Source organism: Anastrepha obliqua, chromosome 5 (genome assembly GCF_027943255.1).
Source record: "Anastrepha obliqua isolate idAnaObli1 chromosome 5, idAnaObli1_1.0, whole genome shotgun sequence".
In the NCBI taxonomy this organism is placed as follows: domain Eukaryota; kingdom Metazoa; phylum Arthropoda; class Insecta; order Diptera; family Tephritidae; genus Anastrepha; species Anastrepha obliqua.
Window position 1 is genome coordinate 9971185 of NC_072896.1, and position 17427 is coordinate 9988611.

Sequence of the window (17427 nt, forward strand, 5' to 3'; positions counted from 1 at the left end):
AAAAATTAATTTGAGTGATGGAAGTATTTATTTTGATCTTTGTGCGCTCCATTGCTTGTCTGCTTAAATGCTACAGCTGTCTGGTGCACAAGTGTTAAATATTATTGACGTGCGACGCCATGTGCAAAAATTATAAATCTTTTGACAGAGTGATTAATTTTATTTATTTATTTATTTATTGTCTTTGAATGAATACATTCTTACAGACTATGTTAAGCTAATGTATGTACAATAGTTTAGTAATTACTAAGAAAAGAACGATTTAAGTTGTTTGACTAAGATGCCATACAGCCATGTAAAATCAGCACTAGAAGAATTGAAAAACTCATTTAAATCTGCACATGCCCCAGGAATCGGAGCATTCACCTCGTAGTTGGTTCTCGAGAAGCCAATTTTAAAGCTTTCGTACTGTCGGAGCCTCATATTCGGAATATTAAATTGAATTTTACTTAAAAGGGAAGGACAATCAATAGATCCAGAAATGATACGAATAATAAATGAGCACGATAGAATAGGTCGTCTGCTATCAAGGGGTTTCAAATCAATCAATAAACATTGAGAGCGGTACGATGGTACAGGTTCAGAAAAGTTTTATGACGTGGTTAACATGGCTAGTGAAATTCAGCTTAGAGTCGAAAATAACGCCTAAGTCTTTAATTTCTTCAACGGATTGCAAAGGTAAGCCAGCAATACTATACGAAGTTTGCAAAGTATTGTTTGATTTAGCATATTTTACGTGAAAGCATTTGTTTATATTAAGTGACATACGGTTTAAATAGCACCAGTCCGGAATATTGTGTAAGTCGGTTTGCAACTTTTCAGTGTCACTAACACTGTTAATCACCGCAAATATTTTATCATCATCAGCATACAAAAAGTGTTCAGCAAAAGAAAAGCATGAACCAATATCGCCAACAAAGATAATTAAGAGAAAGGGGTTCTAGAATACTTCCCTGGGGGACACCAGAGGACGCAATAAGTGCACGGGATGTTGAATTATCAACGACTACAATGCAGTGCCTGTTGGACAAATATGATTTGATCCACGACAAAAACGTGGAGTGTATACCCAATGACGCAAGCTTCGACAAGAGTATTCGGTGCGACACTTTGAGAAGTCTGTATGAATTGTATCAACTTGAGATCTGTTCTCGAAGGCTGCAATGCAGTAATCATTGAAAATAGACAAATTAGTGACAGTGGAGCGACTTGCAACGAAACCATGCTGGTTGGTAGATATTAGGCCTTTGACAGCAAAATATATCTTATCATTCACAGTTATCTCAAATTTTGCGCCACCATGTATAAATTACATTCCACTTTTATTTTGCTCATTCACAGTTATGCTTGGAAAAAGTTAAAATACCCTGTTAAAGATAGAAAATCATATTTTTTCATTCATTAAGTACTCCATGCTGCGAACTTATCTAACTCGTGTCTGTCTATTTGTTACTAAACTCTTTTTCATTAAAAAAATTGTACAGCTTCAACGCCGTTACAGCCACTTAAGTTATGAAAAACCATTTGACAAGAAAAAAATTCTTCTGCCATGCCAAAAAATGTCGCGCCGCTCAATGATATTTCCTCTTTAATCATACTTTCATAAATATCTGTGGCCATTTGACATTTCATTATCTCTCGATTATACAAGAAATGAAGATTTATCATCAGTCATTTTCTTGCTCCGCAAATCGCTAGTGCAGAACCCTGCTCAGCCAAGGCCAGGTTAGCCACAATTTTAATTGATTTGTCACTTGCGCAGTAGTGTTGGTTATTTATTCCCCCTGTCGCAGCAAGACTGGATTCAATTTATTTCAATTCTCAATTCTCTCGAATTTGCAAAATACGTAAATTAGGGTGCTGCCAAAGCGAGGAATTTGTCGTAATGGTCTAGAAAACTCACTGGAAGTGTAACAGTGCACGTGTAACCTTATGTAAGGACGAAGCTTTATGCTGCCTTAATTGCCTGTTTCTATTTCGCTGCATTGCCTTTTTCTAATTTTTGGATTTTCAGTATTATTCCTCTAGTTGCTCTTACTACTACTCTTAGGATAAATATATTTTAATTTCGGGTTACACCCTTACCATCCTCAAACTCACAACAATTTGTTTTGCCCTGGTATTGCTGAGCAGCTCTTTCTCCTCTACGGCATCACAACTACATTGCTTTGGCTATTATTTTTGCTGTTGGCATAGCATCCATACCAGTTGTTTGTCATCCTTTGTGTGTAATTTATCACTTTGCGGTCAAAATGAGGTAAAATGCATGTCTCTATTTTGAAAGGACATTTTGTGGTTTGCGTTGAGATTAGCATCAATTTGTGCTATAAATTAAATTATGGATGTGTGCGTTTGTATTTCAAAAGTGCGCTGTTGTGTAGGCCTGTGGCTTTAGCTTTTGTGGCATGAAGTGAATCTATACTCGAGCCTAAAATTAATGTATTGAGCAAAGGCAAGTGCAAGGTCAGCTATTGTGGTGTAATTTAAATTTTCACTCCAAATCTTTAAGTAAATATTGTTTAAATAAATGTTAGATTCAGTAGAGTTAGGTTAGCAAAGAAGGGTCGCTTTAAGAAAAGATACCACTCGACGGTTGCAGAGACCTACTGTGATACCCAGAAAAGATTCCACCAGATATATTAATACACGCTTTAGATCTTTTTCATTTGTTGCTGAATTTAATCGGCCTTTCATGTGAGACTGCTTATAAACTTTGTAAGCCCCCAAAGAAGCTGTCCTTCAAAAATATGAATCGCATTTATCAAAGTGCGAGGCATTCGCATAGGAAGTTTTGAATGTATTCCTCCTCACTCTTATTTCTACAGTTTCTATAAAAATTGTTATGCGACTCACCAAAACTGATATTTTTAGTAGTTCAGTACTTCTTTTTATTTCAGCAGGACGATGTTTACTCGTTTTTGGAAGTCTCAGTAAGTTTCGCATGCAAGCTTCCTTGAGTATAGACCAAAGCAAACTCGATAAGTGAATATGTCCAACACACTAGACGAGGCTAGTTTATATCATTGACGCTAAATGACATTCATCGGAAGACTCTCACCATCTTCCTAAACTCCCATACGTCGAATGCCGTTATCGGTGGGAGATCATCAGTGGTTTCGCGGAAAGAATTCTCCGTATAAAAAAGCGAGACCTGGACGAAGGCAAGTCATGCGGAAGATGGAATACCACTCTGAGGTAATGCGAAAGCAATTCCAGCGTGGACAACGGTTCCAAACGAAGGGGAGTTTTTTAGTCAACGGACATACCATTGTTGCAACGACAGCTTTGATGATGCATTAGGCATTTTAAAACCCCTCATACGCACAAAAAAAATGCCTTTATCGAGGTCCAACCACCACCCATTTGCGGTTGAAGAGAATGCAATTATCGGGGTCCAACCGCTACCCATTGTAGATGAAGCGCTTCAGCTGCCTCGTCAGATCCGCGTAACTTTGGCCCAATGACGCTTTGGATAATGTAGCAGGTTAAACTCCTGTTTATCCGGAATCAACCCAACCTGTCGAAACAGCAGATTTCTTTGGCCTACCGCTAGATGAGTTAGACGATGATGAACGGTGACAATACTGAACTGGCAGTGCCTAGTCAAGAACAACAACAGTGAACATGTTCAGATTAGCACACCTACTAGGGAGCTTGCACGCTTGAACTCAAAGCCTTTAAGTTCTGTCTCTAAACTTTTCCTCGCGTACTCGCCTGCCTACTTCTTCATTTCGAAGAAAACCCAACTACCCGAAATTCAGCCTAGAATGCTTTGTATGCTCGCACTAAATGCGCTAAGTGCCACCTCAGACTTTTTCCCTATATCCCAGATTGATGCTGTGCTGCCGACGAGGTGATAGAGGTCTTCAACATTTTTCAACAATTTTGGAGTTAGTCATTATTCATCTAGTGAGTCTGAAAGCAACCTGATTGACGACAAATGAGGCGAGCTTTGAAGGAGCGAGGCTCTGCATGTTTACCAACTTTGCCAAAGTGAAGAGTAAAGTTTTTGATTATTTTATTTCTTTATTATTTATTTCATCCCTCTATTCCTACGGGTTTCAGCTGAGTAACTATCCTCTGAGTATCACAAACCCTTTTGTAATTGTAAGGCGTCAATTATTATGTGTCTACTGGAACTTATAAGGTGTAAGAGCTCTACAAAGTCAACAGCGTTTGCTCGCACAGACATTAAAGGCCAAAAAAATGCTTCTTGTTTTTTAGGGCCAAAATTCTGTAATAATTACAACAGGGAAGTATCCGATAGTCGTAAGTTCGGTCACTGAGTTGTTGGCTTCTTACAGCAAGTACACTAATTTCAAAAGAGAGCTGGATCCTTTGGCTATCCTCCCTGCTTCGCATGAGTCAACGGCCCACTCTTTCTGACATAAATGCCTAAATAAAAATATTTCATAACAATCATTATTCAGCATTCATAAACGAGTTAAATGCTTTAAAAATATTTGCATTTGCAAAAATTTTACTAATGGCATCTCTGAGTTAAATGTGAACGGACGGCATTTCAAATAAATGAAAGTATTTTAATAAAGTTCTTCTGCCATTTCACAGTGAAGAATAAAACTAAAAATACACTCGTACGCATGTGGGCTATGCTTTTGAAGATATTAAAAGGTGTTTACCTTGCTTTTTCATTTCACTTATTTTGAAGTATAAAAGCATTTAAAAGGATTTCAGTTCATAAATATCAACCTTCAGCAAACACAAAAGCAGCAATAATCAGAGCAAGTGAAATTTATATGAAATAAACGTGCATATGCATGCGTGTAGGTTTAAAATCATGCACATTCAAGTACGGTGAAACCTCGGTGTTACGAACTCTGCTCTGAAACGCCTCTGCAGGACAGGAAATTTTTTTATTATACTTCATTTTTTAAATATTTCCTAAATAGTCTTCGCTCAATCCAAATAACTTAACTGGCCAGATTTTTGCGCAGATTTGAATTTGTTATGCTCACATTGAGAGATGCTTTTGCACATCTGCATATCCTAAACATATAATACATAGTAATAAGTTCGCGTTTCACGTGAAATGGCTGGGAAAACCTATACAAATTGCATTGCCGTGAAATATGCGTGAAATTTCTAATGTACTTCATGGCAAAGTAGATCACAATTGTTTTTTACAAAACACGGCTTGTTTTCTAACAAAAACCATATGAATCCAAACTCCAAGCTCTATTCAAAAATTGAATAAATTTTCAGTCAAAATTACGAACTTTTTAATCAAAATTAAAAAAAAAAAATGAATACGCAATTGTGTAGCCCATTAAATTGTATTATAACAAAGTTTGAAGTTTCTAGAAACTCGCATTGATTTTTTATAATTTTTTTCTTGACGGCGCTGTGCATTTTCTCCACATAAAAAATCCACAAAATTTTTTTAATGCAATTTCAAATTATTAACCATTTACAGTTGGGGCTCCATAATTCAAGGAAAGTAGAATTAAAATACGAAATTTCTCAATGAATTTCATGTTTTATTGATCTATGGAGAAAAACTGCTAAAACTATTTGAGCTGTTTTGTTAAAAATTCACAGATTTATTAGTACTTCCACCGCTAGGACTTAGTGACAAGTTTTGCCGAATTATTTGTTTCTTATTTTATTACTTTAAATTTTCAGCTGTCATTACTTTGACATCAAACACAAAATTCGTTTTATAAAGTGCTACGTGCGGTCAGTACTTCTATGCGGTGTGGAATGTTGGACACTGAAAGCTGCTGAGATGAAAAGACTTGAGCACCTCGACAGGGTTTGTCAACCAAGCTGCCTTATGGAATGCGGCTGAAAATCGTGATACTTACAGAAAAATTGTTTACAATATAAATTATATTTAATTGTTGTTAGTAGTAAACATTTTTAATGAAAAAATGTGATCGCTAACATTCGAAATCGAATAGCAAAAAGGGAAAATAAGCAAATAAAAAAGAAGAAAGATTTTTTTTATGAAAACTAAACTTTATTCTGCTACAAAAATCATATAAATATGGATTTAGATGTTTGTGCAAATTAAAAAAAAAATCAACAAATTCTCATAAAAATCATCAGAATCTATAAAAGAACTGAAGTATGCAGCTATCTAACTCATTTTAAAAGGGCAGACTCAAAAATTTTGTTGCTCTTGTACACTTTTTTTTTGTTAGTCAGAATCTATAGAAAAATTGGAGTATGCAGCTTTATAATCACTTAAATTTTGCTATAATAAACTGCCTGTTTCAAGTAGCTCAAGCAGTGTGTTGAGTTTTTATATTTTTTTTTTACCAACGGTTCCATTTTTTCCATATAACCAAGGCTAAACATTGTTCAAGTAGTGATATTCAAGACATTCTAATAAGTAAATTGATTACTTTTTACATTTTAGGCATTTTTATAATTCTAAGCCCTGATCAATGCTCAAGGATGTATCTATATTCCTATTGACAACAAATCACAGAGTAAAAAAACCTGAACTCAGCTATGGCATTAAGATTTGCTGCCAGAGTTATGTCACTGCCCGGTTGAGAGACCTTCTTAGTGCCTGTAATTTCTGCAAATATTTTTGAAGCATTCTGTGTCTTTCTCTGGCATAATGTGGCATTTTGACTATGCGAAACTCTTTAGATCCTAAGATCTTGAAATTTTTCATTCTGCACATCTAAGCTTGGCTGTAATATAATGAAGAATTTTCATTTCGTTTCTTCTAGAAACAATTCCCTTAAAATAGTGACCTTGTAGAAAGCGCGCAGCATAAAACACTTCTTCTTCTTAATTGGCGCTATAACCGCTTACGCGATTTTGGCCGAGTTTAACAAAGCGCGCCAGTCGTTTCTTTCTCGTGCTAACCGGCGCCAGTTGGACACACCAAGTGAAGCCAAGTCCTTCTCCACCTGATCTTTCCAACGCAGTGGAGGCCGCCCTCTTCCTCTGCTACCACCAGCTGGTACCGCATCGAATACTTTCAAAGCCGGAGCGTTTGTATCCATTCGGACGACATGACCCAGCCAACGTAGCCGCTGGATCTTTATTCGCTGCGATATGTCTATGTCGTCGTAAAGCTCATACAGCTCATCGTTCCATCGTCTGCGATATTCGCCGTTGCCAACGTACAAAGGTCCAAAAATCTTACGCAGAATCTTTCTCTCGAACACTCCAAGCGTCGCTTCATCGGATGTTGTCATCGTCCAAGCTTCTGCGCCATACGTTAGGACGGGCATGATGAGAGTCTTGTAGAGTGTTAGTTTTGTTCGTCGAGAGAGGACTTTACTGCTCAATTGCCTACTTAGTCCAAAGTAGCACTTGTTGGCAAGAGAGATTCTACGTTGGATTTCAAGGCTGACATTGTTATCGGTGTTAATGCTGGTTCCTAAATAGACGAAGTCTTTTACAACCTCGAAATTATAACTGTCTACAGTAACGTGGGTGCCGATACGCGAGTGCGCCGACTGTTTGTTTGAAGACAGGAGGTACTTCGTTTTGTCCTCGTTCACCACCAAACCCATTCGCTTTGCCTCTTTATCCAGTTTGGAGAAGGCAGAACTAACAGCGCGGTTGTTAAGGCCGATGATGTCAATATCATCGGCATACGCCAACAATTGTACGCTCTTATAAAAAATTGTGCCTGAGCGATTAAGTTCTGCGGCTCGTACGATGCTCTCCAACATCAGATTAAAGAAGTCACACGACAGCGAGTCACCCTGTCTGAAACCTCGTTTGGTATCAAACGGCTCGGAGAGGTCCTTCCCAATTCTGACGGCGCTACTGGTGTTGAGCAACGTCATCTTACATAGCCGTATTAGTTTTGCGGGGATACCAAATTCAGACATCGCGGCATACAGGTAACTCCTTTCCGTACTGTCGAATGCAGCTTTGAAATCGACGAAAAGGTGGTGTGTGTCGATTCTCCTTTCATGGGTCTTTTCCAAGATTTGGCGTATTGAGAATATTTGGTCGATGGTAGACTTTCCAGGTCTGAAGCCACACTGATAAGGTCCAATCAGTTGGTTGACGGTGGGCTTCAGCCTTTCACACAATACGCTCGCTAGAACCTTATAGGCGATATTTAGAAGACTAATCCCGCGGTAATTGGCACAAATTGCAGGATCGCCCTTCTTATGGATTGGGCAGAGCACACTTAAATTCCAATCGGCAGGCATGTTTTCATCCGACCATATTTTGCATAGAAGCTGATGCATGCACCTTACCAGCTCCTCGCCGCCATGTTTGAATAGCTCACCCGGTAGTCCGTCGGCGCCCGCGGCTTTGTTGTTTTTTAGCCGCATTATCGCTATTCTCACCTCGTCATGATCGGGTAGCGGAACGACAATTCCGTCGTCAACGATTGGGGTATCGGGATCTTCACTTTCTCGGTGACATGCGCAGCTGTCACTGTTCAATAGGTTCGAGAAGTGTTCCCTCCATAATTTAAGATTGCTCTGTACGTCAGTCACCAGTTCGCCGTCTTTGTTCTTACAGGAAAACGCCCCGGTCTTGAAACCTTCTGTAAGCCGCCGAACTTTCTGGTAGAATTTTCGGGCGTTGTTCCTGTTGGCCAGCATCTCAAGCTCTTCGCACTCACGTATTTCGGCCTCTCGTTTCTTCTTTCGGATAATACGTCTCTCTTCCTTTTTCAGCTCTCTGTAGCGATCCCACATGGCTCGCGTTGCGCCCGATCGCAGCGTGGCTCTATAGGCGGCATCCTTTCTTTCTGCGGCAGCATGACATTCCTCGTCGTACCAATTGTTTTTTCGGGCTCGCCGGAATCCGATTTCTTCTTCGGCGGCGGTACGTAGGGAACGAGAAATGTTGCTCCATTGCTCGCGCATGCCGGGTTGTTGGGCAGTGCTCTCCGAGAGCATAAAACACACTTCACTTTAAAATGGTTCACTTTTAGACAGTGACTTACCGCTTTTTTACACTTCCATACATATACTTGTATTTGCTTACTCACATTTATTAAAGCTTGTATGTATTCAACTTAATATTGGTATACATCATCACAATATATGCATTTACTTTTACTTTTACTTTTTTATTTATTTGTATGCTCTCCCTATTTTTTAATATTTTAACGCTTTCAGCTAACGACCAAAAAATCTGTGATTTCTACTATTTTTTCTTTAATTTTTCTTCCATTGCCATCAGCCAACTTTGCCAGTCAAGTCAACAGACGGTTGGGCGCTTTTAGCACAGCTTTCAAGCGATGAAAAGAATATTTTATTATTATTATTTTTTGTTCGAAGAGTCGCATGATATGGCGAAAAAATAATTCCAACAAATGTGTATCCTAAATATGTGCATATGCACTCATACCCTGCAAAAAACACTTGAGCAAGCGATATAAATTGTGGTTCAGAACCAGTCCGATTTCACCAATTTCGAACTACTTGTCCCTCTGGCTTCAGGTTATGAGAATATAAAAGCAGAATCTGCTTTTCATGCAGCGAGTGACGATTACGATTTCTGATGCTGTAAACCTTTGGCTCGAGTTCTGTGGTAAGATTTTTTCAGATTTGATTTTAATGCATTGTAATTTATTTCAGTATTATTATTGCCATCTTTTTAAATGACTCAAGGAGTAAACAAAATATAGCTACATATATAATATGGGTATCGAATGAATTGTAGACAGCAATATACTGGAACAAATTTAACTTAGGTTAGCTAAGTAATTTCAATTATTGTTAAAAATTAATTAATTTACGTTGAACATTTGTAGTAAAATAATTATCATAAATTACTTTTTCTTTTTTCAATAATCACAATATTTTTGTCATTTTAAATTCCTTTCCGTTCGATTTTACGAAAAATAAAGTTTATTGTAGAACAAAAACCTTCCTTTAAAATTCCGAAAATTGTAAACTTTTTTATCCATTCCGCTAAAAAATTTTATGGACTACATTAGAACCCAGAAGTGTCTGATTTAAAAATTGCAAATATTGGTGATAGTTTTTTGATATTAGTTAAATTTTATACAAAATTACCAAACTTAGATTTATAAGGTTTTTGGCATACAATAAACTCTGTACATTAGATTAGATTTGTTCTGGGCTAGACAAATCCAAGCACTCAGTCAGGAAGACCATTGTACTACACCCGAATAGATTACAGTGGAAGAAATAGAGAGACCGGATAGATAAGTAGGAATGGTAAAAAAGAAAAATTAGTTCAAGGTCACTTTTTCGTGAATCGTTTGATTCCTTGAACTTTATCCAGACTCAGTACATCGCACCCCAACAGCCTAAGCCTGATACTAGAAAAATCCGTACAGCTACTGAGAAAATGCTCGGCAGTGTTTTCATTCTCACGGCAGGATAGGCATGTTTGATCGTCAATGATTCGCACGGTAATCCTATGCTGACCACGGGCGTTGTACCCTACGATTACACCCACCAAAACTATGTGCATACACATAAGTTTAGGGTTCCCAGCATGTTTTGAATTTAAAAAAAATATTAACGAAACGCAATATGAGTATACAAGTTTGGCAGCTTTAATTTAGAAACTTATTACTAAAAAAGGTTGCCACCTATTTTTTATTGTAATTTAAAATTTCCGTTAATATATTCATAAGGTAAAATGCAATTTATTTTAAGTGCATATGTATCTACATAGGTAACCAACTAAAGGCGTTAAAAAGCTTTGTTTGCATAACTTTTATTCAGGAAAATATTATTATAGGGTTGCCAACTTTTTTTATTAATAAAAAAGTAAATTATCTATCATATTAAGAATATCAAATGTTATTTACTTTTAACAAGTGTAATTCAGGAATATTTTTGAATAGGGTTGCCATACAATTTCTTACATACAATTTTTCTAATTAGCTAATTATTAGAAAAAAATAAAACAATATGTGTATAATAATGTTATATATGTTTAGTTAAGAAACGAAGGATATTAAGAAAGCTCTGTTTGCATAGCTTTTATTCCGTATAAAATTTACATAGGGTTGCCTCCTTTTTTTAATTAATAAAAAACTGAATTAAATTTCACACTAAGAATATCAAATAGAAATTACTATTAGCATCTGTAATTCAACAGTATTTTTTTAATAACGTTGCCATACAATTTTTCTTTGCTTAATTGTTACAAAAAATAAAACATAATATATGCATGTTTAAATAAAAAGCGAAGGATATTAAAAAATTTCACTTTGCTTAGCTTTTATTCTGGAAAATATTTGTATAGGGTTGCCAACTTTTTTAAATTAATAAAAAATTTAATTAAATATCATACTGAACGGAACGTGTTTTGGTAGCTGTAATGCACTAATATTTTTAACAAAGTGGCCACCTAGGTCCTTTTTAACATTACATGTTTATTTATCTAATTATTTGAAAACATAAAACACAATATAAAAACCTTGCAGTTACATATGTTTGCAACAGCACAAACGCAGTTATAGATATGAGTACGATTCTTCACATTGTACACTGTTTGGGGACTATCAAAATTGGTACCCAAATCGTACTAGTCCTCAACTAACTAATTCAGTACTAGTTCCAAACTATTGAATGAAAGGAATGCGGCTTAAGAAAGTTAACACTTGAGCCTAGCTCACGTATAAAATTCACCAGTTGCTTATGTAGAAAACAGAACGATTGCGGCCAGTAATGGTAGGTACCCAATTCACCAGAAGCACATCAGTTCGGTATTTTTAGGTTTCTCTATAGGGTTGCGTGAAATTTTGTATGCATTTATTATTATTCTACATACAAAAGTACGATTTTTTCATTTCACTGCTTATACTCGAAAAATCTTTTTTGTTTGAATGCAGTAAATAAATCCACATGCGTCTCATATATGGTTGCATAACAACAACAACAACTCAGATATGGCATGGATGCGATGCTATCCTACTATGCATGACCACCTTTCACTATTTCAGTACGGATATACATCATTTTCGTGTATGGTGCATATAGTAATGTAGGACTCACTTATACTTGCAACCACTGAAGGCAGATGGAGGTGTGAGCGCATGCGTTCTCATGCAAGCTTTGATTTCAGTGAGGTGTACAAATATACATACAAATAAACACTTACTCCGACTTACACCTTTGATCATAAATGCATTCAGGGAAGGTGTTTGAATTTCAATGTGTTAGTGTTAATGCATATGAATACATGCATGTATGTGCTTAAAAGTTGTTGTAATGTACACTAGAGTATTTTAATATTGTCTCAAACCCACATAGCCGCCCGCCATTAGCGTAAGTAAAACCATGAATTTGCATTTTGTTGCAACACATTTCTGTGTCAACATTTTTCTGTGACATCTGTGGCTGCATATGCGAGTGAGTTTGACGAAGGAAGCACAAGTGCTTAAATAAAAAAAAATAAATAAATAAACACCAACGCATTGAGTAAATGGGTGAATTTTTACAAAACGCACAAGAGAAATTATTAGAGGTGTACTTTTTTCACCTGCCAGCTGGATTTTTAAAGTAAGTTTTTAATCATTCAACGAGAAGCCGCATCAAAAATGTGCTGCCTTCATTCTTCTGTAATGGGGCAAAAAAACTTTCACCATTTTACAAGACTGAAGGATACCTGACCATATCTGCATAGCTCAGTAATATCCAAAAAATGTATTGTAACTCAAAAAAGAGACCGCAATGGGTCTAGGAGGAAATTATTCCGAATTTTACTAGCTGAAATAGGTTACAAATCGTTAAAAATTACGCAGCAACAGAGTGGTTTCCCATTACTTACAAAAATTCAGTTGCATTTTTCTTCAAAAACCCCAAATTACCGCATAAATTCTACTTGTTTGTACTCACCTAAACTCCACATATCGATAGCGGTGCCATATTGCAGTCCAAGTATCACCTCCGGTGAGCGATAAAATCTTGATTGTATGTATGTGTAAATTTTACGACTCACATAACAAGAGCTGCCAAAATCGATCACTTTTATTGAGCTACTGCCACGTTGTTTAAGCAGAATATTTTCCTATAAGAAAGGAGGGAATTGAAAAATAAATAATATGAAATGTGAACAAAAATTGTAAAAAAATAATCATATGAATTATAAAAGAAAAGTAGTTATCAAAGCACATTGAACAGGTAAAAGCGATAGAGCAGCTGATTTGACAATATTATTTTTATTTGGTCTCTAAATTGTAACATTTTATTTTTTTCAATTACTCTATCTTTGTGTATCCTTGTGACACTGCATGTAGATGCTAGACACAAAAACTAAATACTCGTACATTGATTTTGCTGTTTTTCCTCTGCTTCTTACTACTACCTATTCAATGTGCCTTGGTCTTTACTAAACACTTCTGTACTAGCACTAAGGCCATACAAGGTTGCCCACAGAGCGCAGTTACATAACTTTGCTGTAATTTTTTGTAGTATATTAGATGGATCCTGAATAAAGCCATACGGACTACCTTGGCTTGAAGAAGACTTTTCGGCAAGGCATGGGGTCTAAATATTATTTAGGCGGCCACCGAAATCGAGAGGTTATCATTCGATATGGTCAGGACTCGAAAAGAACTATGACCATGAAGCACCCAATGATGGAAAAAAGATGTTCCAATAGCTTTCGACCCTCCAGAGGCAATGGCAGATCTCCGAATGTATTGGTGTCAATGAAAAAGCGCCTCGCAACAAACCATCTGTCGTTCGGAGGCGGCATAAAACTGTAGGTTCCTCCTTCAAATGTGGAATAGCAACAAGACAAACATCACAAATTGGAGCGGAAGTGCGACCAAATATTCAATTAAGTGTGAATTTTTATGTCCACGCATACGTTAGATGGTTTTATATTATAATCGTCTTTCGATTCATAAATTATCGTTTCTTGGTTTTACGACCAAAAGTCTTACAAAATACCACCAATACCCAATTCTTGAGGTTACTACTGATCACAACTGATGGGAGATTACCCGTGGTTAAATTGTAACTAGGTATTCATAGGGTAATTTTAATATTGAAAATTTTTTATAAACTTATTATATTTGTTATTATTTTAATATTTAATATTTTAATCATATGCAACGTTGACTTCAAAAGACACTTTTCGTTTTTTGCATTATTCACGAGGTAGTTGATGAATCGAAACCCGTAAACAAAAGTCTAACCAAAGAATGCATGCAAGTTTTCGCAAAATAGTAATGCAAACTGCTTTTTATGTCTCAATCGGATGCCGAGTGCTTTTTTTTAATTAAAATCAATGAAAATATTTTTTGGTTTTTAGTTAAAGTCAGTGCCAATAATTTTTTTTTTTTGGTTTTTTAGTTAAAGTCAGTGACAATAATTTTTTTTATTTACTTTTTTTTATAATTAAAGTCAGAGACAGTATTTTTATTTTTTAACAGAAGTCAATGACAATATTTCTGTTTTTTTAATTAAAGTCAGTGAAAATATTTGTGTTTGTTCTTTAGTTAGAGTCAGTGGCAATAATTTTTTTATTTTATTTTTTTTTTTATTAAAGTCAGAGACAAAATTATTTTTGTTAAATATAAATCTTTTTTCTTTTGAATTAAAATCAGTGACACATTTTTTGTTTAAATATTTTTGTTTAATATAAACCTTTTTTTTAATTAAAGTCATTGAAATTTTTTTTGTTTTTAGTTAAAATCAGTGACAATATTTTTTTTTTTTTTTTAATTAAAGTCAGAGACAGTATTTTTATTTTTTAACAGAAGTTAATGACAATATTTTTGTTTTTTTAATTAAAGTCAATGATTTTTTTTTTTGGTTTTAGTTAAAGTCAGTGACAATATTTTTTTTTTGTTTTTTTTTTTTAATTAAAGTCGGAGAAAATATTTTTGGTTTTTTATTTTTAATCAAAGTCATATGAACATATTTTTGTTTTTCCAATGTGTTCCACTTCACCCATTCAATAGAAATACTTACCGGTTTGAGATCACAGTGTATGATATTCTCCTTGTAAAGCAAACGCAAACATTTAACAATAGAGTTGCAAAAGCGTCTAATCAAACTCATGCTGAAACCATTGTAATTATTCTTCTTGATCAATTCATAGAGATTGAGACTGTAATGAAAACAAAGAAAAATTTAATTGTATGTACTTTAGAAGATATTTGGGTACTTTTATATACATATATTTCTAAGTTCTAATAAAATAATTAAATGATTATGAAAAGTAATAATCCTTGGAAGCAGCCAAATTTGTTTTATAGAAACTAGCAAATAAACTCCCTTTCGAATTGTAGTGTAACGTGAACCCTATTTTTTAATTTATAAAAAAATTGAATTCAACTCATGTACCTGTAATTACTTGAGAAGTATTTGAAAAACAAGTGTTATACACATCCCTCCAGCATTCAAAGCGCTATTACAAAGAGTGCTCGTAAGTGCGAATTTCAATTTGCGTCAGTTTTCAAAGCAATGTATTGAAGGCTCACATGCATGCACACAAACGAATAATGGAACAATGAGCGTTTGTATGTATGTGTGCATGTACACAGATGCCAAAAAGCAGAAGAGCTGAAAAGACTTAAAACAGGCCAGTTCACAAAGCAAGTATACAAAGTTATGCGCTATCGGTTGAAAGCCATAAACCGCTCACTGGCCTGGGTGGCGTATACGTAACTTTGAATGGCAGCATGCACACAAAGGCAAAGTGGAGCAAATTGAGTTAAAAGTGCTATGTATGCATATACGCACATAATAGTTGCTCGCCCAGTGCTGTGTAATGCAATATTCATATGCGTATAAATATGAGTGAGTGCATTGACAAGCATACAAATATTAAACCGAATATTCGCCAAATTTTTTTAAATATTTAACTGTCACAGAATTTAAATTCTGCCACAGCAAAATATGGAATATTAAATATGCATGTGTGTATGTATGTAAAAATATATATATGCATATTTGTGAGCATCATAAAAGTGGTTTGTGGTTCGCTCTTGATATGGCCGCTCTTTTTTTAGAGTGTATTAGTATATGAAACCTGCATAACTGTTTGAAGAGTTCGAAAGGGGTTTCATCTTACGAGAATAGGTGGGCCATTACTATATTTTTTTCTATTTTCTATACTATTGATTTTACAACGCATTGCTTTAGATTTAGATTTATTGGAGGTTTGCACTTCGACCTCATGGTCTTTAAGCAATGTGTGCTTTACTAAACAACACAAGCACACATTGCTTAAAGATCATGAGGTCGAAGTGCACATTTCATTAATTTTCATACCAGCACTTTCGGAACTAGTTTTAAATATGCATATTCATCTATTTCACCGCATTGCATTTTTAGTGCATTGATTTTCCCAGTTTGATGTTTTAGCATAATTCCGGAGTAGCTCACCATTATAACAAAAAATAGCACATCCTTAAAAAATACTCATAAAATATTTATTGGGCATTGAAAATTTAATTTTCTTATTTCATTTAGGAAAGTTTTGAAAACTACTCTCCAAGTGGCTACTTTGTAACTAGTTGCAATTTCACCATTTCAAGACTAGTTGGCATTTACAACCAAATTTATAATCTAGATTTTGTAAAATATATCGACATACGATCAAATTCTAATTTATGATATAGATTTTGTAAAATATATCGATGCATAAAAAATGTATCGAAAAGCAAAAATAGGTGATTTTAGAACTAAAATTAATGTCTCAGATATAGTTTTCCTTAAATAAATCGGTAAGGTCACATAACTAAAGTATATCGATGTATCAGAACACCAATTTTTTTGATACCGGTAAATAAAAATCGATCATTTCTTTTCCGTATCAATTAAAATATTGTAATCGATATCCAGAAATTGATTAGGAAGAAGTTCCATGCAGTTCAAAATGCAATCCACAGTGGGACAGATGTGGTTTCTTTTAACAACCGATCGCTAAATATATACCTCCATAGACCAAACAGGTTTCTTCAAAAATTAGTTCTCAGATAACATGGATATATTTTTAAGAGCTGAAACTAAGCAAATCTGAATCTTAGCATTTAGCAAAAGGCAAAAAGGATGCCCTTCTAAAGATTTAAATTTTTTTGAATTTTTCGAATTTTTATAAATATTTTGATATAATTCTGAACTTTACTACGGAATTTATCGATAGAGTTAAAGAATTAATATCACTTTTAATCCTCCGTTCAACACCTTTCTTAAAATCTTGGATTGGGTACCCGGGCCAGACCCTTTTTTCGTCCTGTTTTTTAAAAGGTTACATTTATAAATCGATAGAAAATCAATTTTAGGAAGCTACTTGGAAGCTCAAGTCGTTGGCTATAATAGAAAATGTTAAATTCACGTCCTAAGTGCAGAAAGTCTAGCCAGGCCTCGGAGGGTTAAAATTTTATATAATATACAAAACTCAGACTCGTGAGTCATCGACCGATCGATGCTTCCTAAAACATACCGATATATGGAAATATCGATAAGTTTGATGTCAACACCTAGAAATCGATTTTTTTTGGGTATAAATTTTAGTGCACGCATT

The 17427-nt window shown here is 35.2% G+C and overlaps 1 protein-coding gene across 1 annotated transcript in view; it reads right to left on the reverse strand.

Moving 5' to 3' along the window:
* LOC129249079 (dual specificity tyrosine-phosphorylation-regulated kinase 2) overlaps window positions 1-17427 on the reverse strand; it is a 173514-nt gene that overhangs the window by 16650 nt on the left and 139437 nt on the right. Inside the window, exons 6-7 of the mRNA XM_054888704.1 lie at window positions 14868-15006; window positions 12783-12954 (exon numbers count right to left, since the gene is read on the reverse strand). Coding sequence (XP_054744679.1) covers window positions 12783-12954; window positions 14868-15006 — 311 coding nt within the window. The remainder of the gene's footprint in view (window positions 1-12782; window positions 12955-14867; window positions 15007-17427) is intronic.